This window comes from Pavona decussata, unplaced genomic scaffold (genome assembly GCF_977016875.1).
Source record: "Pavona decussata unplaced genomic scaffold, jaPavDecu1.1 SCAFFOLD_96, whole genome shotgun sequence".
Lineage (NCBI taxonomy): Eukaryota > Metazoa > Cnidaria > Anthozoa > Scleractinia > Agariciidae > Pavona > Pavona decussata.
The window spans coordinates 947,196-971,579 of NW_028145513.1; the positions used below are offsets into that span (position 1 = coordinate 947,196).

At 38.3% G+C, this 24,384-nt stretch overlaps 3 protein-coding genes across 7 annotated transcripts in view; 2 read left to right on the forward strand and 1 right to left on the reverse strand.

Annotated features, from left to right (window-relative positions):
* Nucleotides 1-12,439, forward strand: part of LOC146472833 (adrenocorticotropic hormone receptor-like) — a 59,833-nt gene extending 47,394 nt beyond the window's left edge. The window contains exons 1-4 of one of the 4 annotated variants that reach the window (XM_085119073.1): nt 4,914-5,516; nt 5,618-5,708; nt 6,135-6,195; nt 6,308-6,757. In XM_085119073.1, coding sequence (XP_084975199.1) covers nt 5,649-5,708; nt 6,135-6,195; nt 6,308-6,441 — 255 coding nt within the window. In that variant the 5' untranslated portion in view covers nt 4,914-5,516; nt 5,618-5,648 and the 3' untranslated portion in view covers nt 6,442-6,757. Of the gene's footprint in view, nt 1-4,913; nt 5,517-5,617; nt 5,709-6,134; nt 6,196-6,307; nt 6,758-12,307 lie in introns of those variants that run through there. The other 3 variants (XM_085119072.1, XM_085119074.1, XM_085119075.1) reach the window with 3 other exon arrangements.
* Nucleotides 8,286-10,550, reverse strand: LOC146472838 (uncharacterized). 2 transcript variants are annotated; one of them, XM_085119175.1, is made up of 4 exons: nt 10,244-10,550; nt 9,683-9,797; nt 9,292-9,352; nt 8,286-9,156 (listed from the first exon to the last, which is right to left on the reverse strand). In XM_085119175.1, the coding sequence occupies exons 2-4, from the start codon at nt 9,746-9,748 to the stop codon at nt 8,801-8,803; spliced, it is 483 nt and encodes a 160-aa protein (XP_084975301.1). In that variant the 5' UTR covers nt 9,749-9,797; nt 10,244-10,550; the 3' UTR covers nt 8,286-8,800. The 2 variants fall into 2 exon arrangements, with proteins under 2 accessions (XP_084975301.1, XP_084975300.1); XM_085119174.1 differs by lacking the exon at nt 10,244-10,550 and having other exon boundaries at nt 9,683-9,924.
* A 3,506-nt stretch (nt 12,440-15,945) lies between the features above and the next one.
* Nucleotides 15,946-23,729, forward strand: LOC146472839 (uncharacterized). Its single transcript, XM_085119176.1, has 4 exons — nt 15,946-16,126; nt 18,808-18,901; nt 19,310-21,321; nt 21,912-23,729. Exons 2-4 carry the CDS (start codon nt 18,835-18,837, stop codon nt 23,364-23,366), a joined length of 3,534 nt encoding a protein of 1,177 aa, XP_084975302.1. The 5' UTR covers nt 15,946-16,126; nt 18,808-18,834; the 3' UTR covers nt 23,367-23,729.
* The last annotated feature ends 655 nt before the right edge of the window (nt 23,730-24,384 follow it).

Genomic DNA, 24,384 nt, shown 5'->3' on the forward strand with positions numbered 1-24,384 from the left:
GGCAATCGTGAGGGTAGTACTAGTATGGGTAGCTGTAAATTTTGTAATTTGGCTGTAATGTGTTCATTTGTTATTGCCATAGGATAGGAGAAAACATAATAAATATTTGCCTCTGTGATTTGTTTCTAGTAGGGGTGCGCCAAAGCTGACTTTAGTAGAGTTATAAATAAATTACCCACGTCACCTTGATTGTCACGTAGGCTTTCTCACAATGTCAATTGAAATAGCTGTATGTTAGAGGCAGCGTTAACGACCGCTATTACGGCGTCGGACTTGCAATCAGGAAGACCCGGATTCATTTCCAGCACTGTCCAACTTAGAGTGATTCGCTCTGACGAAGGGAAACGCTAGTACTCGAGAGTTAGCCCTTCATCAGAGCGAATCCATGCGCTCTGACGAGGAGCTAGATGACCAAATGATCAGTACTTCATGTAAGCCTACGAATAATGTCCCGGGACATGACCAAATTGCCTTATTCTGTTAATAAAACTAAACATTCGTTTCCACACCCCCGCCGACACATCACCAAAGTTTTTATTTTATTTTATTTTTTTTTTAGAAAACTAACCCCAACTAACTGGTTGGAATTAGCCAGCGTAATTTTTCTCAATAAATACGGCGCCGATACAAACTTACTGATGGAAACACTCTCATTTATGATAACACCTTATTCCAAGAATTGTTTAGTTATATGCAGTCAAGTAACCGAGGTTATTCTTGCAGTGTAATCAGTTTTAGTTGAGTCGGTTTATAAGTAAGGATTGCAGGATATGTCAAATAGAATAGCTTGGCAAACTTTGAGGCCAGAGAGATTTTTATAACGAAGTTTTAGTCTTGAGATTAAGAGAACTTCGAGAGCGGTCGAGATGTTGGGAACAACTTGAAAACACTTGAAACCCCCCGATCTGCGGACTACGCCACGGACTTTTACCTTTTTACATTCATTTTTTAACATTCACAATCCCCTGCATGTGATTGTTTTGAAAAACTAACTGCGAATAATATACTCTCTAGTGACAGGATTTTGAGCTATCCTTCTCTTGGATTTATCATTTGGTAGTCGGTCCATGGAGTACACCGTGAAGTAGTCCGTCTGGGAGTGCGTGGAGTAGTCCATGGGTTAGGCCGTGGAGTAGTCCGTGGAGTATTTCACAACACCCAAATCTCCAACGAACGGCAGGCTGGGGTGTCAGATTAAAGCTTCAACCCAAGGGGCGTTGGAAGCCTGGAAAATTATGTGCTTGATCAATCAATCATAATCAATCAATCATGATCAATCAATCAATCAATCATGATCATTCAATCAATCAATCAATCAATCAATCAATCAATCAATCAATCAATCAATCAATCAATTATGATCATTCAATCAATCAATCAATCAATCCAACGAGCACTGTCCAGAAGCCTGGGAGATGATATGGCTTTTTCAGTCAATCAGTGAATCAATCGATCAATCGATGATTGATAATAATAATAATAATAATAATAATAATAATAATAATAATAATAATAATAATAATAATAATAATAATAATAATAATAAGAACAATAATAATAATAATAATAATAATAATAATAATAAATATAAAACTTATATTGCGCATATACAATAGAAATATTTTCATATGCGCTTAACAGCAATAAGATCAAATTAATAAATCGGTTAAAACGCTATCGTAAAAATGTATAAGTAAATCAATTAAAAGCTATCTGAAAAAAGTATGTTTTGAGGGCTTGTTTAAAAGAGGTGAGGATCTGAATGTTTCTGATCTCCGCCAGAAGACTGTTCCATAGTTTCGGAGCAGCCGACTGAAAAGCTCGGTAAGCAAGTGTAGGTAAGCACCGCGCTTTGGCTGGTACCAACAGAGTTGCATTCCTGGACCTAAGATTATATCTTGACTGGGGAGCGATAGCGATAAGATCGACCAAATATTGTGGTGCAAGTCCTTGGAGGCACTTGAATGTTAGCAGCACAATTTTGAATTCAATTCTGTATTTGATGGGCGACCAGTGAAGATCTTTCAAAATGGGAGTGATATGACAGACGCAAGGAGTGTTAGTGACAAGTCTCGCAGCAGCATTTTGAACTCTTTGAAGTTTATTCATATGGAAGGCCATATAAAAGGAAGGCCATATAAAAGACTGTTGTAGTAGTCCAATTTACTAGTGATAAACGCGTGGATAAGGGATATGGCAGATTGATGAGGCAAATACTTTCTCACTGATCCTACGTAAGTTGTAGAGATAATAAAAAGACGAACTGCAGATATTATTGATATGGCTAATCATATCAAGATTAGGGTCAAACCATGATCCCAAGTTTTTCACCTTTGTTGAAGGACATATTCGAGATTCACCAACAACAACTAGTAATTACTTTCTCGAGTTGCTGTCTTGTTCCAAGAATAAGAAATTCTGTTTTGTCAGGATTAAGTTTTAATCAGTCCATCAGCATCCAGTTCTGTAGATCACGAATGCAGGATTGTATAGATGACACGGCAGCAGTTTCGTTGGTGGAATTACCAGGTTTAAAGGCCAAATATAACTGAGTGTCATCGGCATAGGCATGTACTTTTGGCAAGTGGTTGTTGACAATATTGAACAGCTTACTGGAAAAAATTACGAATAATAGAGGACCCAGGCAACTGCTTTGGGGAACCCCAAAGTCGATGTTGAACCGGACCGGTCTGATAGTACACCATCAACTAAAATTTTCTGAAAGTAATCAGATAAATACGAGGCGAACCAGTCTAAGACTTGTCTAGATACACCAAATTCTGTGCACAAACGGTTTAAGAGAATTTGGTGGTCAACCGTGTCGAAGGCAGCGCTGAGGTCCAGAAGGATAAGAAGCGTAACGTGTTGTTTATCCATATTCATTAGAATATCATTTTTAATTTTGAGTAGGGCTGTTTCAGTACTATGGTTAGGACGATATGCTGATTGAAGAGTAGGAAACAGGTTATTCTTAACCTGATAGGACTGTAGCTGATCCGCTGCTGCTCGTTCGACTAACTTAGAAACAAATTGGAGATTACTTATAGGACGAAAATTTTGAAAGCCAAATCAGAACCACACTTCTTGAGCGTAGGAGTTACAAGGGCCTCTTTCCATACGTCAGGGAAAACACCAGACTGTAATGACTGGTCAATAATAACAGTTAGCGAGGGCACGAGGTCATCCAAACATTCTTTGACTACTTTCGTGGGGACAGGATCCAGAGGACACGATTTCGTTGGTACACTAAGCAGAAGTTTAAAATAAGTAAGTAGTACTTTGCCTGTTCAAACGAGGAAACACGAAAGCAAACGTTTATAGTTTATAGTTAATAGTGTAATATTGCTAATCGCAATGGGCTTCGAAACGCCAGTCCACCGAAAAACCTTACAGGAAAAAATAGTGTGCCAAAGGGCAAACTTGATAATTTTTAGCTAGCACAAGAGACACTTTTTCAATGTAATTTTAACAATTAAAGATAATTCATGGATGCAACGAAAATTGTAATAGTTAACTGATAGTTGTAACTGCAGAAACTCGAGATTTTGCTATTATGGATCTTAGCGTGTCTAACTACATCAACAGTGCCAACAACAACAACAGCAACAACAACAACAACAACAACAACAAGCTTTATTTGCATGACTATAACAAATACAGTATTGCAAAAGCTATTCATAACTAATTATTGATTCGTTAACTAATACAGTGAGTGCCCAGAATAGCTTACGGACTACATTTATAAGCAAACTAGAGTGACCACTTCGCGTCCTTTCTCTTTTAACGTTATTACTGCGTGGCAACAACAAAATTGAAAGCTTAGTACTAGGACAAAACCTGCATCTCGTCATGCAAGAGAAGAAAATGGCGCATATTTTGCTTACGTCACCTGGCTCAAAATGAGAGGGAGTTCCAGGGAATACGAGCCGAAAGCTTTTTTAACTTTGAGATGAGAACTAGTCTAACAACACTTAGGGTACGTCTTAATTTAGCAGAGCTTCGTGAATCTAGCTCCAGGGCATTTTTCGAAACTTTTCAGAGGCAAAGTCGCTTATTGGGGCTGGCTATTCACTGACGGGTTTGGTATATGCTAAGACAATTATGCACCTCAACAACGGTGAATAGTGGCAAATGTTTACAATATCCATTAGTCCTCTTTTACCTGACTTCGAACAAGGCGATAATTAACATTTCCCACCCTTCACGATCCACATTTTTCGGGTTCTTCTCACCTTTGCTGGGAGCAGTTTCAGTGACAGTTAGAGTCATTCAACCAAGATATTGTTTATTTGATAGATGTATTTTTCTTTCGGTCAATGACACAAGCATACTCGGAGAAAGAAACTCCGAGTTCTTCCAAGAGGAGTCGAACCTTTGACGTTCCGATTACTAGTTCCTGTGCCACTGACTGAAAAAAATACATCTATCATTTATTCACCAGGCTTAAAACATAACATGACATTTCTTTTACACTGTTTTTTACTACGAAAAATCGGCCGCACCTAAGGCCAAGTATTGCATAATGTACCTGAGTGGGCCCGTAGGCGCCCAAGTAATTGGTCATGTAACTACTATTTCTCTGTGATTTTTTTCGGCGAAGTTAATAAAATAAAATGTGTCACTTCGTCTCTTCCTAGCAAACCGAGCTATGAACCAACGCAGTGCGTAGGAGATATCAAAGTGTAAGCGACCTAATCGGTCATCACAGTTTCAATTTATTTTAGTGAAATTTGCTGGCTATATTTAATATTCAAAATTGAAATGAAAAATACATGATCAAAGGTTATGGTTATTTAGGAACAAAAAGGCTTTCACAAAGAATGCATCTCATTATTTAAAATATCAGTGAGCCACTGCACGTGCTTTCGGAAGGAGAATTTCACGACAACTGACATTACCTAATGCAAAGAGCCATTCTGATTGGTCATTTCATATTTTACGAATCAATCAAATCTCCGAAAAAAAAAAACAAAAAAAGAGTTCTTGCAAAGCTGGTTTCTATTTAGCCATAACAACCTGGACCTCGTACAGTGTTCTGGTATTAGAGCTAAATTTCCAAGAATTTGAAAAGTTAAATGTCACTCGCGGGGTCAGAACAAAGTAAGCCTCTAACTTAATAAAACTTGACCAAAGGATATGGTTATTTAGGAACAAGAAGGCCTTCACAAAGAATGCATCTCATTATTTAAAATATCAGTGAGCCACTGCACGTGCTTTCGGAAGGAAAATTTCACGACAACTGACATTGTCTAATGCAAAGAGCCATTCTGATTGGTCACTTCATATTTTACGAATCAATCAAATCTCCGAAAAAATAAAGAGTTCTTGCAAAGCTGGTTTCTATTTAGCCATAACAACCTGGACCTCGTACAGTGTTCAGGTAGTAGAGCAAAATTTCCAAGAGTTTGAAAAGTTAAATCACTCGCGGGGTTAGAGGAAAGTAAGCCTCTAACTTAACGACACTTGTTCGCTTGAACCGTTCTTTCTTCTGATATACGTGACCGAAACTTGAAAGCGTAAGTCACTATGGAATTCATGAACACTGCTAATTCAATTAAGTATGTCCTCACTGAATGATTTTTTTTTCTTCATATGATGGATCTCAATATTTTTTTAGGTTTCATTTCTGCCGCGTACCGATTCTAATCATGTTGCGGCAAGCACTTTTGATCTTACTTGCCACAGGGATGCTACAAGCAGGGAAACGGGTAAATAATACTACTCTGGGCGTATGCTAAAATTTTATGCTTAAAAACATGTTCGAGGCAGTGCTGATCAGATGCAGAGAAGGTAACAGTCAACTTTAAGTTAACACAAACTTAAAAAAAATACGGCCGAAAGGTATAAAAATCAACGTGGAAAGTCGCGAGGCTTGACCAGCGAAACTTTAGACCTCCCCGATGATAATGTATAATTACAAAGATTAGGGATACTTTACTGAAATTTGTTGACCCAAAGTTACACGCGAAGTTTTTAGGCAGCAGTTCAAGGCAACTGTACCCCAGAATCACCCAACTGATGTTTTCCTTTCGTCCCTTAAAAAAAAAAAAAGCAGAAGAAAAGAAACGATCACATTTTGCTGTACACGCCGGGTCTATAATTTAACTGCAAAAATTCTGTTCATTCTTTATTAGAGGCCATTGGCACATTTGTCCGGGACTATTGGAGAAAGTCGTATATACCCTGCCAACACAGGTAAATAAATGTAAATTGTTGACAGACATTGATACCAGCAGGTTAAGCCTAAAGTTTTCAGTTGTTGTTCAGTTGATCCTAATTGTAATTTTACACGTCCCTTTCTCGACAGAGCTAACCGATTTTCGGTTGGACAAACCGTTTCGACGGTTCACGTATAAGGATGGCCGATTAACAGCCACGGTGAACGGAGTTTATTACATCTACGCCCAAGCTTTTTTCGAGAGCTATCCAAACGGGCCTTAGCTTCATAACCACGTGGCTCTTTCTGTAAACGGGACAGCAGTGAGCGTATTGCAAACGGGATTAGGTGGATCGACAGACTATGGCTCGGTAAACACCGGTAGGATAGTGCCGCTGTATGCGGGTGATTACATCAGCCTTGTCACTATTGATGATAGCAGGATGTGGGTGACTGAACATCACACCTTCTTCGGAGCTTATAGAGTCGCCAAACTGCCGAAGGCATGAGGAACTGCATGTCTCCGTGAAGTAGCAGCAGCCTTTGTAGTGAAATGGTCGGTTCATAAGGGGAGTAAAAATAAAGTGTTGTATTATACAACTTAACTACAGGAAATGTTGCGTGGTAAAATGAGGGAATAACTGATTAAAATAAAACAAGAGTCAAACAGTCGTTTATTCGCTTAGCGAACGATCAGGGAGTTGTTGATCGAGTTGCTTTGAGCAGAAGTGTACGAGTGCAAACAAGTAAAAGAAATTTATTTGACGTTAGATTTCATATGACTGAGCGCGATTTCCAGAACTTGAATTTCTCTAGAATTTTAGGAAATAAAAATTGGCAGGGTGAATTTTTATCTTTTATAATACCGGTTAATGCTGAAACATTTGAATTCTCAGCAACTAATTGTTTCCTACAAACTGAATGCAGGCTTTGAGGAGATGAGTCAACCAGTTGATTAAAAAACGGGCTGCTTGAAAAAGGATTTCTTAGCGACATATACCCGTTAATCAATATTTACTTAAATCTACCAGCTGTACGTTCTTGAACTGAGCAAAATTTTGTTGGTGCATGGAAAAAGTTTCAACTGTCTTCCTTTCGACAAAAATCATTGAATTATTGAAGATGTGATATTCTTCAGTAAATGAAACGTACCGTAAGTTGTGACCACGCAAACTATGGCCTTTTAGTTTTACTTCTCAATGGTATCGTTTGCGCGTAACGAAAATAAAGGTTTTCCTTTAATTTTGATTTCTCATTAACACCCGTGATCAGAGAGAAAGGATCAGCAAAAAAAAAAAAAAAAAAAAAACTAATCAAATTCTGTTCACTGTTGCCTATATTCATGACAACATCGTTCCCTGGAAACGACAGAAAAAAAGACTAGTCAAAGTCTGCTTACTGTTGCCTATTCATGACAATATCGTTACGTTCCCTGGAAACGATTCTGGTAGCTAGGAGACTGATTTAAGCATCAAGCAAACTCAACGTGCTGTTGCTAAGTAACACTGTCAATGACCAGTATTACTGCATGTGCCACAAATTTTCGGTGGCGCTGTTTGTTGTCCCGGGACATGAAATTGTGCACTTTCGGAATTAAAACTTTATAATTGCACTTCTTGAGTCGATATCTTTTCGGGTTCGAAACGTAGAAAATTATCCTTGTCAATACCCCTGTAGTATGGCTGTGAAGGGCTAACCACCAGACCGGTTCCTCCCTATGCTCAAAAACTTAGTTCTTAGCCATCTTGTAATCAGCACGAGTTGCTAAACTGAATTGCTTGTAAGATGCAATGAAGTCTCAATAGCTTCAGATCTCGATTATTCGAACTGCTGCTCAGCGGTGTACGTTTCTTTAGCGAGTTTCATTCCCTTTAAGTTCAAGTAATATTTTGATTAATACGTAGTCCAAAGGTCGCCTTTTAGTCTAAAGGTCGACCTTTATTTAGAACCGATGTCGTCAGAAACGAATCCCTTCAAAATGAAGCGAAAGTTCGTTTTCTTAGGACGCATGGGAATTACTAGCCCCTGGTGACTCGGAAAAAGCACCAACTCATAATGATTTGCTAAAGCAAGTAACAAAGAGATGAAATTTTTTCTCAATATCGTTTTAATTACCTTTTTTCTTGTTTACAATTATTAAGTTTAAATCTATTCTTTACTGAATTCTTAAAATCCAACTAACTCCATCTCTAAATTTTGATTTAGGTCGATAGTTCGATCACCGATATTAGTAACTCCTGGTTCGTCTTGAATCGCTCTAAGAAAATTAACCCTATTTTTTGCAATTAGCTTCAATAATTTGTCATATCCCCTTTGCGGTTTCAATTACATATCGAATTCATAAAATCCAGTCACTTTTTTAACCCCTCTTGAGACTCGTATACGTCGAGCGACAGCAGTCTCCCTGGCTCAGTTTTTGAAAATCCAAACTTCTCTTGAACTAGCTACAAAAGAACACTGAGTTTGTTATTTCACCTAACAATTCAAGTTTTCTGAATTCAACCCATCGATTTTATAAATTCAACAAACTGCATTTGTAAACCTTTACTTTCCCTTATCTTAATGGACATCTATCATTGAAATCCTGAAAATATTTGCTTTTCATTTTCATGAATAGGATTAAAACTGGAAACTTGTTTGCCTCTAGGTGGGTATGTTACTGACTTTATACGCTCCAAAGAAGGTGTACGTGGGTGTCATCACCACATTGCTGTCATATACGGTCACCACGTTTATGTAATCACCACTGTGTAGCTGAGCCAGACCACTGGTGTGCATACTGCCATAGTCGGCTTGTCCACCCAGGCCTGTTTGTAAATAACCGAACGTGGTTCCGTTTACACCAAGAGCAACCCGGTTGTGATAGAAAGGTGCGGCGCTGTAATTGGCGAAAAATATCTGGGCATAGATAAAGTAAGTCCCGCTCTTTTGTGCTATCAGTCGGCCACCGTCAAATGTGAACCTTCGAAATGGCTGGTCGATTTGAAAGTCGGTAATTTCTGTTTAAGGGAAAAATGAAACTAAAATCAAACAGAGAGAAAGAGGTAACTCGTGTGGTAAATTCAAAGACGTTTAAAATTTGCTGCTGAAAATAATAATAATGATAACAAAACAAAATTACATTCAAAGCGTACCTGTATTCGCAGGGTATTTCTGAGGGGCGTTTAAACTCCCGGACACATGGGCCAAAGGCCTCTAAGAAAAACATGAAAATAGATAAGTTTGCTTAAGCACTTTTTGAAGTGAAGTTTGCCTTTTGTATGAAAAGAAATCAATGTTGGCTACGAAATTTACACACCCGATGCCAAACAATTCCCTCAATTATAAGACAATTATATTTCAAAACACGAGGTTCTAAACCAGAGAGGATTGAAGCAACGATTTAGGCCTTATCACCGTATATATATTTTTTTATTTCACGGAGTCTGAAAAATCTATGGAAGCTGAAGTCGTGACTGAACGACGTATCAGAATTGAAGGGAAAAAATCGTGGTTATCTTACTGAAATATTAATTTTAATCTTACCTTCCTGCCCCCTCTGGCTTGATTTATTCCCGTGAGAAGGAAGAGCAAAATAACCTGACGCAACATGAGTGACAATCGGTACCCAACGGAAATCAGCCCTGAATGGACACGCCAGCTAGGAAGAAGGGGAAGAATAAAAAAAGGACATCTCTATTTTTCTCATAAAGGACTATCGAGTGAACGTATCACTTTGAACTGCCAAAAACTGACATATTTGTATCGATTGAAATGTTAGAATAATGTTTCAGTTTTTTTTTTTAAATTCCCCTTCTTGTGCATAGAAACTAGTATTCATTATTTTTGGCTTTGGATGGCCTGAATGAAAAAGGATTGCAGCTTGAAGAACCTGTCAGTTTTTTTTTAAGTACTAGTTCTTCCTGAAAACGCATTATGGCTTGCTTTTCCTTAGAGAAATCATTCAATGACCTTCTTCAGCGTGTTGTAAGAGCAATTTCAATTGAGCAGTTTTAACAAAAGTGAAGGAAAATCTCCGTGACAATGCCCCTTTAAGACCTTTTTTCTTTCTTAACCCTTTGACGGGTCGCTGAAAACGAACATTACCTGCTTTGAAGTTGAAAACCAAGCGTCGCTGGACGGTCGAAGTCTGTTTTAGCCTAAATGGATTCAGCTTTGCTAAAACGGCCTAATTTTTAAGCATCTTGATTGATTGGTAAACACGAAGTGACCAATCACAGAGCCCTTGAAGATCGTCATTTGTATATCGTGATGTTTTCTTACAGATATCACGTGCAATGGCTTATGGAGCCTTTTATCAAATGACATGCATTCTTTGGGATGGCCTTCTCGTTCCTAAATAACGGACAGGTTTAATTATTAACAATAAGCTTAATTTAATTTAGCCGTTGGAAAGTCACAATACCTCATTCAAGAGAGACCTTGTCTTTACAAAATGTATTTACAAATTTACATTTTTAATTTGTTGTATTTCGAACATGCCAATTTTACGAAGGGTCTATTTTTCCCTTACTTTATTGATTTTAAACAGGATTTCTTGAATACGAAAAGTTTGTGGCATTGGCCAAGGATACGAAACTGTAAACAAGCTTTACAGCTAAATCCTATTATCTGGGCCTGTCTAACTTGTTCCATTCGATTGATCCAGTAAGTAATAAAAACGTGAGAAACGAGAAACGTGTGCACGGTACTAGCCATCATGTAAATATTAAAAAATAACACTAGCACAAGAACCAAAGAATAAAATTTTTGTTAGGCTTGTCTTTGTTCATGTGTTAATTTCACGCAGTTTCTTACAGGTTCAATCTCTAACGCTTCTAAATAAACAATAATGAACCTGAGAATGATGTATAGTTTTATTTTATTTAAATTTTTCGTTGATATAAACGTTTTTATGACTATGCGCATTTTGGGAACCAGGATTAATGCGTGATACTGACACTTGAGAATATGGTAACTCTTCCGTTTAATCATCTAGCCAGAGTAGAAGTCATTACCTTGTTTCAAATTCTTGTACGCTATACGGAAGAGCATATTACCTTAAAATGTCTTGCTAAGAGTAAAACGGAAAGACATTTACTGCAGTTAACTATTATTTATCACATGCCTTGAAGAATGAGCCAATCAGAAAGCTAGAAAACTCTTGCACATGATTCTCTGATATTACACTGGGGCCGTAGGAAAGGTATAACATTTCGATCTCTGCGTTCATCACTGTTGACAGGGACTGTTAGGTATACAGAAAACTGGTCTATTGGAAGATCAGCTGGATCAGCCCAAAACACCTCAACTTCGGATCTCCTGGAATTCGTTTGGACGTTTTCGACACTTTGAGTAATAAATCAGAAAATAGATCAAAATGTTTCAGTGATCTTGAGATAACCTGTAGTAAATTTTCGGAAAATGACGAGTGAAACATAACTGAAATCGGGCATATTTTAAGTATTTTAGAAGCAGAGAATAAGTATTTATGCGATGCCTACTCTTGGTATGCTGTTATTATTACACCATGTTAGCCTGTGTGCAGGCGTGTAAAAATATTTCGGACCCAAAAAAGTGTTTTACATGCACAAAATTAATAACCAAAAATATTTTACAATTTGAAAAGCAAAACAGTATTTAGGTTTTCCAAGACTAAGAAACATATAGAGTTAGCTTTTACGAAAAAAACAAAAAAAAAAAAAAAAAAAAAAAAACGAAAATGGAAAATTTGAGAAAAAAACGGCTACTGGAACACTTTCGAGAGCTCTTTGCTTCTCGTGACCAGGCCTTATCGGCTAACAGGTTGTGGACCCTGTAGAGTCTCTTTTTGAATGCTAGATTCTGAAGCCAGGACATGATTGGTCACATCGCTGATTATTGACATGTTTGTGGTAATTGTTGACATCCATGAAGACATGCAATCGTAATTTGCACATCGCATCTCCTGTCGCAATTAAAATAAACGCTCGCGATGTTTATAGTTGAACATAACTTTGGGGGTAAATTTGGAGCTAATGGAAAAAAGGCTTTTCATTTAGAGTAGGTGGAACGTGCCCCTGGGCTTATTCAACTTCAGTGTTTGGTGGGTGGCTTTTATCCGTTGGCGTAGCTTATAAGGGTCTGAAGAAAACGTTCAAGTTTAGATTATTTGTTTTTGTTTGTTTACAGATAGATGGGCCGATAAGCCAGGGGACATTTTACGATGGCATAGCATCTTGGTGATCTCAACTTAACCAAGTTATCAATCTACAACGGCAAGATGCCAGGACGAACAAACTCTTTAATTTCATCCGTCTTTTACATCTTTGCATAAATTTGGCCCGTGTAATAAGAAACAAACGGTCTATCTACAAAGAAACGTTTAGTGCTAATATACCCGTCTGACGGATGCGTTTATCCGTTTTTGCGCGACAATGAAAAGTAGCCCACCACAAACGTCTAACAGTTAGCCTGTCAAATGAGTAACATCAGTGGAAGGTGTTCCTTATCGTTTCTCAAACTCATTTATTTATTTATTTTATTTATTTATTTATTCACCACGACATACAAACATAGAAAGTTACAATGAATAATAGATTAGGATTACTAGTACATAAGTTTAGAGTAAATAATAATAGTAAAAGAAGTAAGAAGTGGCGAGGAGACCTCAAGAAACCCCCGGGCTTATACTGAGAGGTCTCTCCTCATTAATAATTCATAAAGAAAAAAAAAGGAAATCTCTACCACGAAGGGGATTTGGAAATGTGATCTTAATTATCATGATATTTGGTGAACTTTTGCATTAAATTTGTCCAACAATTATTAATAGTTTGAGAAGCTATATCTGCGCCTGGTTTTTTCAACCCACTTCTCCGAATTTTGGAAATCGGATGATACTTTATTCCTCGTGTTTGATACATTGCGTAAATTATTTTGTTTCTCTCTGAGTTGACCTTATCAGGAACGTTTTCGCCGTTTAAACTTTTTGGTAATGCCAGCACAAATAGTTCTAACTTGTAACCAGGGTTGAAAAGCCATAAAGGCCCGTTTAAACGCTTTCAACATTTGACCAACATTCGTTCAACAAAAGTTGAACGGGTGTTGGGTATATGTTGGATGAACGGAGTGTTCAAACGGCTTCAACGCAATTCAACATTTTCGACAGCAACAGAAAATGTTGAATCGATGTTGAGTGAAAGTTTAAACCAATTTAAATTTGATTCAACACACTTTAAACCAGCTTTAGACATTTTTACGCTTTCAACAACGTTGAACGACCTGTTCAAACGCCCAACAACTGAGTTGAACGTATGTTGAAGCAAATGTTGAAACCGTTTAAACGGGCCTTATGGAGTAATAACAAAGAACGCGACGTTTTTCAACGTAATAAAAAAAAATTCCTCCCATAGATCTTATTCCAAAATGGCTACTATTTTAACATTCTTTTGTTCGTTTTCAAATTAGCCCTTCTTACCTCGTTCTTAGGCTCAAAAATCAAAAGAATATTTTACCTTGAACGAGACAAGAAGGGCTGATTTGAATGCAAGCAAAAGAATGTTAAAATGGAAGCCATTTTGGAATAGGGTTAACTTTATTGCTGACGCTATAACAGGCTTCTCTTGTTTATTTAGATTTTGAGTTTCATTAAACTTATTTACAGACCTATGATCCCTTGTCTATTTCACATTTCATTAAATGCTTCTCTATGATTTGTTTCATTGTGTCTATGTTATGTCACGTTTTTGGCAACGAGCCCTTTACGCACAAAACCCACCGTTCGTGAAATCTAGCTTGGCAGACACAACGCCATAAACTCACCCGCTCTGAATCTGAAGCAATATTTACTGGCTAGATGGCTTCGTTTGATCAAGGGACACTCTTCTCCCTCACCCCTTCACACGGACGCGCGCAATAGTTAGCCCACAACAATTGTGCGTTGAGCCAATCAGAATGGAGGAAAATCCATTTATTTCTAACAAGAAATTTGGTGATATCATTGAACAATAGCCCACGTGAATATCCAGGCACGTTTGATCCAAATGACCAATGAACGATGTTTGCACCTTACGCTATGAATTATTATTAGTAGTTACATGACTTTTCCTTCTTCCTGTGATATTGAACAATAGCTCACCAAAAATGTCCGACAGTGAGTAATTAACTGGTCCAACGGACTGAGACGACCAATACCAACGAAGTGTACACATGTATGACTTGTAAATTATAAGCAACGGTCAAACGGTATGGTTAAGGATTTTCAGGATCACAGCTGTCGTAAGGTTGCTGCTACGATTTAATAGGAATTATTCGACGATTAAGTTTTGAGGTAGGTCAGATAAATTTTTTTGCATTATTTTTTTTGTTTATTTTCATTTTCATTGATGTACACCTTCAAGGAAAGCAACTTTGAATGGTTTTTAATTGTTATCATCTGAGAATATTCCTTATAAGAAACAATTTTAGACTATCTTGAACATTCAGTTAAGGGCCAGAAAAGTCATGCAATATTGTTTTAATGCCAATGTTCTATACCACTTTTAGATAATTGAAAAATATTATTTATTCGGCCGGGGGCTACAATTTCATTTCATGAGTCAAAACAGTGATGTCGTCGTTCCAGAAATATGAACTGAACGTTCTTTCGTACCCAAAAGGAATTTGCTTTATTTTCAGATGTGACTTAAGATCGACGTGACATGTTGGTAAAAACGAAACTATTTTATGGAGCGATCGGTCAGGAGTAAATCCGAATCTCCGAGGAAAGCTTTGCCAACAGCGATAATTTTGAAACGGGCCGAAGAATTTCTCGCGGTTCCTAGAGCTTATTTTATAAAAATTTCGGTTGTCCAATTTAGGACCGACCATTTAGATGAGAAATCGGAAAACGGTAGGTTTGTAAAATCTGCTAAGACTGTTTTAAATGGCGAAATTTAATGAACCAGAAAAACTCAGCCGACCTGTTGTTTTGAGGAAGGTTTCTTCGAGTTTTCTCCCTTGCGTGTCTGATTGCCTTCAAAACTTCGACTTTCGAGTGCTTTATTCAACTCCGTCTGAGTAAGTTCAAAAGCAACAGACAATAACCAGCTTATGCCACCTAGCCTCGGTGACCTCTCAAAATGCATTAGTACGCGTTCACTTCCATTTATCTCAGTTCAGCACTGAATGATTAAAACGACACTAAAATGGTGGTTTATTTTATTTGAACACGAAAGCCTAACTCCTCCTAAATTAGTCAATTTGAAGGATATATCTCGAGTGTTGTTTTGACATATTGTAAACTTAAACCGCTCCATTCATCAACCTTAGCGTGGCAGTAGTAAACATGTCCCAAGGTTCGAATTATTTTTCAGTAATCCTCCTCAGGCTATGAAGAATGATGATAACATCTCCTTGCCCATTTTAAGTCAATTACAACTTAACAAAACGATCTCCTACGATTTTGTCGATTTACATTTCAGAAACAGCAACAGCATTTTAACTTTTTGATAGATTTACTCTGTTGGGAGGTATCTTTTGCCACCCATTAATTTGTTGAGCTGCTTCACTTGCTAGAGAAAGAAATGTTTCTCTAGATAACTTATTGACTGGCCAATGCAGTGACTACATTTTACGGAATGCGGACACTGGCTCGTAAATTTAGTGTGCTAATCGACGAATCTAGCAACCCTAACCAGTTCTAATTTTATTGAACAATTATTGAGCAATTTGGCTTGAATCGAAAAGTCTAACAGCGACTGTCGTTCTTGATGTAGCGACACGTTCCAATGAACGAAGTTTTCACAATGCCTTATGAATTATTAGCAATCATTTGATGACTCACCCGTCTTTGTGTCATATTAAACAGTAGCCCACCACGAACGTCCAGGAGTGACTATATGATACTAATGAATGAAACCAGAAAAAAAAGAAGAGTGCACTTAAAATATAAATTATTAACAATTGTAAAACGATATGGTCGAAGGTTTTCAAGTTAAGGTTGCCTTTTGTTTTAAACTTCCTCTGTTTGAGGTGAGTGAGATATTTTTTGGTTTGAATTGCAGTACTAGTCTCTTTTTATTTTATCACCCCTTTTGAGCACTGCTATTTACAAAAAAAAAACAATATATAACAGAGTAAATTCATGAAAATTTCCGTGAAAAAGAAAGGTTTGTGTGCAGCTTTTTATCCACAAGCGTAAAGTATTTCCCCAAATGTCGTTTTATTCTTTCTTATTTCGTTTTAGGTTCTTTGAAAGGAAGTTTTCTTTATCGCAATTAAGCACTTTTACTTGTGGTATGTTAGATATTTTAGTGGCGAGTAAGAGCTAAGGATAAACGCCTTATTTCGTCCATTGACGAACCGTACATTGCTGCCTTCCCTAAGTGATGTTTGAACCTTTTCCACATCAATCACTTTTTGCTTTGTCATGTCACGAAAGAATGAAGTTAAAGTTTACAAAAGAAAACTTTTGAATCCGAACATAAGAGAAAATTGACCCCCTTCAACCAATTATTTTAAGAAAACTATCTGGAAGGTCAGGTCATGCTGCAATGCATTTTAGATAACATCTCTTAAATGGTAGCTCAACTCTTTTAAAAACGGTGTCAAAAGTACATGACCTAAGAGAGCGAAATCCTTCGCCCCATATCCGATAATATTTTTCAATCTTTCAATCTATTATTAAATTCCGAAGCTCGCTGTCTAAGGTATTATAATCACATTGATTCCCATGACTGGTTCAGCGAGATTAAAAGTCATAGTGATGCCAGGTTGTCGCGTTATAGGCAGGCATTAAGTGACACAATGGACATTTTTTGTGATATTAAACTAAACTTTACCTCAAAATTGTTTCTCACAGGTTGCTACAACATTTCTACATTCTTTTAATTTTCCAACTTTTCAAATGGCTCATTCAACTACAAATCTCGAAAAACTTAAGTTATTTACTTGTTAGGTATCGCTTTGTTATCAGAAAGTTGTATCTTGTTGCAGAATCAAAGCTCAAAAGCAGCGAAATTGCTAAGGCATTACAAAACTAGGCTTGTCCTCCGAATCGATTCTTGTTAGGGGAAAGACAGCGAAGTTATTATAAATTGGTTACATATCGTCGTGTTGTATACTGGCGGACGAATTAAAGCTGACAAGGGGCATAATTGTTTGGATATAACACTAAGATTGATCTCAGAATCGTTTTGTGTCGGGTCAATGATATTGCAATCTCTTAGTTTTGAAATGGAATGAAAATAAATATCTACAAAATGAAAATTTCTCTTCTTTTTGTAAAACAATATTAAGTGTACAACACTGTTTTTCTTTTCATCTAAACACGTGCACGTGTTCTAAAAGCATTGCCAGAGAGAATTGAAGCTCGTTTCTCCTCTTCATGTTATGAAACAATTAATCTTCTGGCTTACGGAACCTCCTGATTAGCCATAACTTTCAACCAGGAGTCAGTCTCTGTTTTCTGTAGACATTTCACTGGTGTCTAAACATAACCTGCTATCAGACTTGACATATTCAAGTTTAACTTCACGCAATTGTCACTAGCCCAACTAAAAGAATGGATCGAATTCTCGCGTAGGAAAGATTATTTTACTCGGCGAATTCTTTGTACGGCCCAATCTTTTCACAAGCGCAGAATCATCGAAGGCTTAATGGTCCAACAATGGAGTCCCAGTCTGAACAAACAAGTCCCGACCATTCTTACGTAGCGAAACTGTTCCCATCGGGAATCACCAAAAGCATATAAAATCTGCATGTAGCGGACGGTCTTTTACCCTGAGGATGACTTGTTTAGTCGAAAACGTTTGGTTTTTAATATCGTTTTAACTTTTTAGCCTTGTAAATAGTATTTTAAATCTCAAGCGTATATTATGGACAACATTTCATAAAATGTTCTATTATTTTTGTCTTGACTCTATCTTTCTCAAGTTTTAGCTGGTTTCATGCTCTACGTTCTTTCAATTTACCCATCCACGTAGCCTTTGCTTCGTTCACTTACAGTTCATCTTTAGACCCATTTCCTGGCCAAAGTATAATCATGCCCTTTGTAAATGAAGTTATGTGCTTATAAATTAGAGTTGTGTCGTCAGCAAACAGGCTAAGAGTTAATGAGCTCATTCAATTCATTCTCACTCAAGCTTTGCTTTGAATCCTATCAAGAATTATGAATGCTTTGAAAAGCTACATCAAACATTCGAAACGGTGTTTCCGTTCAATTTTCAATCACCTCGAAGTTAGTTAAATAATAACTCAGCTGCGCGTCGTTTTCAACCAACTTCTCAAATCGGATGAAACACTCTTCTTCGAGTCTTTTAATGCTTCACACATGTTATTCGGCTCAGATACCCAGACAGGACTGCGAACGTCGGAACCAAAATGTAACGTTCTACAAACTTAAAAATTGTTAACATTCTTCTGGAAACCATCTGCAGACTTTCGATGCTGATTGAGTTGTAGAAAGATTTCCCAATTAAGTCAATTGGAACGAAGACTTACCTTACAGAAGCCGACCTAAAACTTGTCGAGTACCTGATTTATCACAAATTGTGCGACAAGGTCGTTGACCGTCGTTCGACTTCTTAGACGAATAGTTACGACCATTTTCAATAAAAATACAACAGAAAGAGGAGTAATAAAACTAAACAAAAGTAAATCTGCTAGTTCTTGTGAATTCCTCACTTATTACCTCACCACTTTGTTTCCTTCAGCGTTGATTTAAACAGTCCTTCTGTGACATGGAGGCCGGAAACATTTTCCTTATTTTTGTTGTGGTGGGTGCTGCAATATCAGGCCAGACAGTGGGTAAGTTGTAAGTATAATTTCTAAAAAGATACAAAATATAATGGGTTCAAAACTCGACCTATAGCTAACCAAGATTTCCCAAATATGTCAATGTATTTGGCTGAAAAAGCTTAAGCATTTTTGTTTTTTACCCGTAACGCTCTAAACGTGTTACTCAAAAAATGCTAGCACATATTTGTATTTGTGTATTGCAGTATAAATATCCCTTTCTCGAACTGATTTGTCGTGAAAAACCACTTATAGAGAGCAGTGATCCACATGATTGCCGCTGTAAGTGTAGAACAATTCAAAGATAGTCGTAGCCCCTAAACGCCTCTGAGCAACATTTAGCGCATAGGCAAATTAATTAAGACTCTATTTTGATTGGTACGACGATTGTTCCACCAGAATGTTATTTACTCTTTCTAGGCGGTCCATGTGACGAGACATTGGACTTTGAAGACGCAAGACAGAGAAGTTGCTTTGTTGTTCCATCCGGTTTCAGAGGAAGCATTGTACGATCCACTAATTTCGCCAAAGATGGGACCTATTCTCTTAAATTTGAGTCTGACCCTACTGGACCATCACGATTCAGGTATCAAAGGCCATCATCTGCTCCTATTCAACGCCACGACTTGTGGAGAGGGGGTATTAAGATCTGGATTTACAAGGAACGTACGGCACCAAGGCAACAGATGGAGGTTAGGCTTACAGACAACACAAGAGCAAGCACTCTAGTGGGATCTTTCATGGTTGACATGGACTTTAAAGGATGGAGAGGAATATGGGTGTCTTATGACGAATGTAAAGCAACTTTAGCCAGCCTAAGAGGAAGAGCCAGAATAACTACAGTCGACTTCGTTTTAAACCATCGCGATACCATTTACATTGATTTGCTAGATTTTGTGCCCAACCTTGCCTTCCAGACAAGAGATAAAATTGTTCCTCCTTTCACCAGGTTTGGACCAAAGTACACTTATCGCGACTTTTGGCAACGAAGCTATCACTGGAGTCAGCTGGCTCCAACTGCTCTTCCCGCAAGCATTGATGCTTCAATGACTTCAAGCATTGCTCACATTGAAAGTCGCTTACGAAACTGGTACTGTGACGAGACGACCACAACTTATGACTTGACAGGAGATGTACAGGAACGTTGGAAGTCACTTACGAGAAGCTTCGACTCTGCACACAGGAAATATGACAGGCTTAATTTAAAAACAGGACCTCCGCCCTTGTTTTGCTTAAGATGCACACGGGGATCAAGCACGTATTCCTCTACTGACCCTGCAAGGAAGTTTGGGTTCGTCATGTCGCGAGTTTTGCTACCTTTAGCAATAGAATTGCATTTAAGATCAAGGAGTGACGAGATAACAAGGACCGTGACGGAAGAAACCCCTCACTTGAATTCCCGTAAACGCCGTGTCGTGCAAAAATCAATAAAACGAATTTGTGGATCAAACACAGCAAGGCAGAACGAGTTTGAACGCAATATCAAAGCGAGAGGAACGCCTTACACACAAGCCAAAGTAAGAAATTCATTAGATTACATCAACCAAGAACGTCTTCAAAGGATTTTGGATGTCCTGGATTATCTTGAAGACCAAGGATGGGCAGAAGGAAGTGCTATAGGTTCCCTGTACCTGGAGTTGCTGCGAAGTGGCGCTGGATTCAGTCATAGTCTTTACCTCCTCAAAGAAACTTTGAACAAAACTCCAGCAACCAAAAACAGGCTTCTTAAATTGATTGCAACGGCTAAGTGGTATAATGACTTTGGAGAAGTTTACCAGTCATCATTCGAGTACAGTGGAACAACAGCTGACTTCATGATAACAAGAATGATATTTCGGCTTCTCATTGTTCTAGCAATGCCCAGTACTACCATTGACGAAAAAAAGGAAAGACAAAGGGATATGGTGGCCTTGCATAGATGGATGGAAAATGCGTTGGTCATAAATAGAGCATTTGGAGGAGTCGTCAAACCCGATTACACTGGCTTCCATCACATGGCATTTTACGCTTCTGCATACATACCAGACGGATTGCACTCGGCAGCTCAAGTGCAATATCTTTTAGAAGGAACGAACTTTGAATTATCAAGTGAATCCAAACGCAATTTACGAGAAAGTCTGAAAAACATGAGAACAATTGCTGTTAAGTATTCCACACCTAGCAGTGTAGGAGGACGCTTCCCAGACTATTCCAATAAAATCCTTGTGAGCGATCTTCCAGCTTATGCATACATAAGCGTATCTCATCCAGGATCCCTTGCAACAACTCCTGCGAAAGGTATAGTAATTCCTCGCCTGACCAGAGATGCAGAAATGTTTAAACGTTTGTACAGCTCTACGGACCCTATTGTCTTAAAGCATCTACGCAATGGAAGAGTCCATCCAGGAAAGTCGTACCGCAACAGCCTTGGATCGCTTCAAATAATGAGCACAGTAAGTTAGAAAAAGATTAATTCCGCGAATTTATTCCACACTTTCCCAATAAGCAAAAAGCACGGTAAGCACTGAATGAATGCTGCCTTTCCTGGTTTTTGAAGACTCCGTAGTTTCCAGGAAGGCGTGGATAGTATCGTGCAAGCATTTCGTTACTTTTCTGGCTTTTGTCATTGTGTAACAAATCGTGGGAAGCGAGGAATAAGTACTGACTCCTAATTTTGCGATTTCATAGAAAAGCACCGGTGGAATTGTGTGTCTGAAAAGCGTGGAAAGTTCATAAAGCAAATTCCCTGCAATCACAACTTTTCCCAAGGGACAGAGGGCGGAAAACTTAGAATGAGTGATAAAGCGCATAATGCGTCAAAGGAAAACTATAAATAAAAATTTCTGTAGGAAAATGTTCTGTTTAGTATTGATGTGATTTAGGCTGTGCTAAACTGATGAAAATCTGGACAAAAATAATCGTTTGCTTGCTCTGCCAATTTTTCTTATTCGTTTTTTTTAAAATACTTTTAATTTAAGATGTTACAAAACAATTATCACACCAATGGTCAACATCCACGTTTTGACATCAATCTTCACTCTAGGTATTTTTAAAGCCAATGACCGGTGAGTCATCCCCACAAGGTCACTGGTCAAAGAACTTTGCTGCGCTCTCAATCCATCGCCGTCAAGACTGGGCTGTATCAGTAAAGGGTTTTAACAAGTTTGTCTGGGACTTTGAACAAAGTGGTACGGAAAATCCAAACGGTATCTTTGCAAGTCACGGCTCCATGCTGATAGCTAACAACGAGGAGTCGTTGAAAGCTCATGATGTGAATGAAGGCTGGGACTGGGCGAGAATTCCTGGCACTACTACGATGTCGCTGATTGTTGTAAGAAACGAAGCAAAATTAAAAAACCAAAGGAACTTCAGCCCACTTTCTTCTGCAGGAGGTGTTACCTTTCAAGGAAAAGAGCCTTTTTCCAGTGGTGTGTTCGGAATGGACTTCCATCAGCCGAATTATGTCTTCTCAAGCACAAGTCATCCTCATCGCAACATCCAACTGTTCTTTAAGAAGTCCGTTTTCTTTTACCAAAACCTTTTAGTCTGTCTGGGAAGTAACATAAGACTAAACAATGGACCCGGAAAAAACGCACAGACAACACTATTTCAAGACAAACTGGTAAGAGGCTCTTCTACATTCTTTGTTGAGGTGGATGGCAATCGAAAACATCACACAGCTCCATTCACAGAAATGACACCAGCTTCTGCAAGTGGTGCAAACCCCTACACTATTCTGGTAGACACAAAAGGTAACAGCTACTACATCCCAAGCTCAACTGCGTCAAGTCTTAAGGTTCATGTTCAGGATCAAGCCTCACAAGACCAGTCAGGGAAACCGTCCAGTGGTGAGTACGCCACCGCCTGGCTTGAGCACAGCTCTGCAAGTAAACGCTACGAGTACGCAGTTTACGTAAAGACACCGTCATATCCAACCACCGCGAACACTGTCTGGAAGTTTCAAAAAAGTACAAAACCTGACCGCAAGCTATATGAAGTTCTTCAACAGAATGATGTAGCACATGTTGTGAAATTCCGAATGGCCTTTGACCGCTTGCGTTTGCGATTAATAAGGCCATTGTATGGCTACGTGATTTTTCAGTCCACGGCCGGCGCAACGCTTCCTCGCAGTGCTCCAATAAGGGAAGTTAACAAGCGCTGTCGCATCATGGCACAAGATGATGGGCGCTATGTGTACCTCAGCATCAGCTACCCTGACCTGGATTTTAATACGTCGAGAGTGTTACACACGATAGAAGATGTAAAAGCGTGGGAAATGTTCCACATGGAAAGCATCGAAAATAGAATACGGGTGACCTTAAATTTCGATGTTGACAAGAAGTTGCCAATTCCACCGAAGGTACATGGATCACCTCCTGATTACGTACCAAAAGTCCGAGTGAAGCCTTCACCTACATCTCCTCGCAAGAAGGGCAACAGAATTGTCTTCTTTAATCTGAAGAATGGATTTAGCGTAGAAATTAAACTGAGAAAATAGCTTCAAGTTCCGCGGCTATATGTAAAGTTAGACTAGTCAAGGGATATTAAAATAGGACATAAGCAAACAAGATATACTTAAAGTGAAAACAGGAAAGCACAGCTTTCAAGAGCTGTTAATTGCAGGACAGGTGATTTCATTATTCACTTAAAAGTAAACTACAAAATAAAATTGCATCACGCATAGGGAAATCTGCCAGGTTTCCCAGCTGAAGCAATCCTTCTTCTAACGATCGTCTCTCGGCTTCGTTCTCTTCGCTTTCAAGAAAACCGGAAGCGTTTTTAAAATGTAAGTAATCGGGTGGAAATAGGCAAGTTATGTAGATAATAAAAGTTGAAAATTGAACCAAAATTTGTGTTTAGCTTTCTTCACCAGAAAATAGGATCATTGAACTGAATAATAAGGTCAATTCCACTATAATGAACTTCTTTAGCGAGTAAACGTTTGCTCAGTTGGATTTAAATACGGCACTCGCCAGAAATGCGAGATACCCCACTGAAAACCGCCAAGGCGAGTGGGCTCCCTGGATAAATATTATTATTATTATTATTATTATTATTATTATTATTATTATTATTATTACTTCGTGCATTAAGATCATTGTGAAGATTCGAAACTTAATCTTTCGTTCATCGTTTCACTATAGGTAAAGACTCGTAGCCCATCCAGATGAGAAACCGGAAAATGGAGGAAAACGTAGAAAATAGGCAGGGTGGACCACGATCGACAAGCACTTCATTCAGGAAATGTAGAAAACCCTCTACAGTCAACTCCCTTTATTGCAGACATCCTCAGGGCCGCGAGTTAGAGTCCTTAATAGCGAGAATCTGTAATACAGTAAACCCCCTTTATTGCGGACACCAGTAGGACCGCGAGTTAGAGTCCTTTCAAATAGCGAGCTCGAGAGTCCGTAATAGCGGGAATTTATTTTATTCAAACGTCTGTAATTTATTTTTGCCGGAGATTTAGCTGCTGTCCGTGTTACCAGGGTGTGTATGATAGCGAGGTCTTTGTAAGG

Coding starts and splice junctions, on each gene's coding strand:
- LOC146472838 (XM_085119175.1), bottom strand. CDS start 9,748: ATGTTGCGTCAGGTTATTTTGCTCTTCCTTCTCACGGGAATAAATCAA. Junction 9,353..9,682: donor AAGCCAGAGGGGGCAGGAAG/GTAAGATTAAAA, acceptor TGTTTTTCTTAG/AGGCCTTTGGCCCATGTGTC. Junction 9,157..9,291: donor GAAATACCCTGCGAATACAG/GTACGCTTTGAA, acceptor TCCCTTAAACAG/AAATTACCGACTTTCAAATC.
- LOC146472839 (XM_085119176.1), top strand. CDS start 18,835: ATGGAGGCCGGAAACATTTTCCTTATTTTTGTTGTGGTGGGTGCTGCA. Junction 18,902..19,309: donor AATATCAGGCCAGACAGTGG/GTAAGTTGTAAG, acceptor TACTCTTTCTAG/GCGGTCCATGTGACGAGACA. Junction 21,322..21,911: donor CGCTTCAAATAATGAGCACA/GTAAGTTAGAAA, acceptor TCTTCACTCTAG/GTATTTTTAAAGCCAATGAC.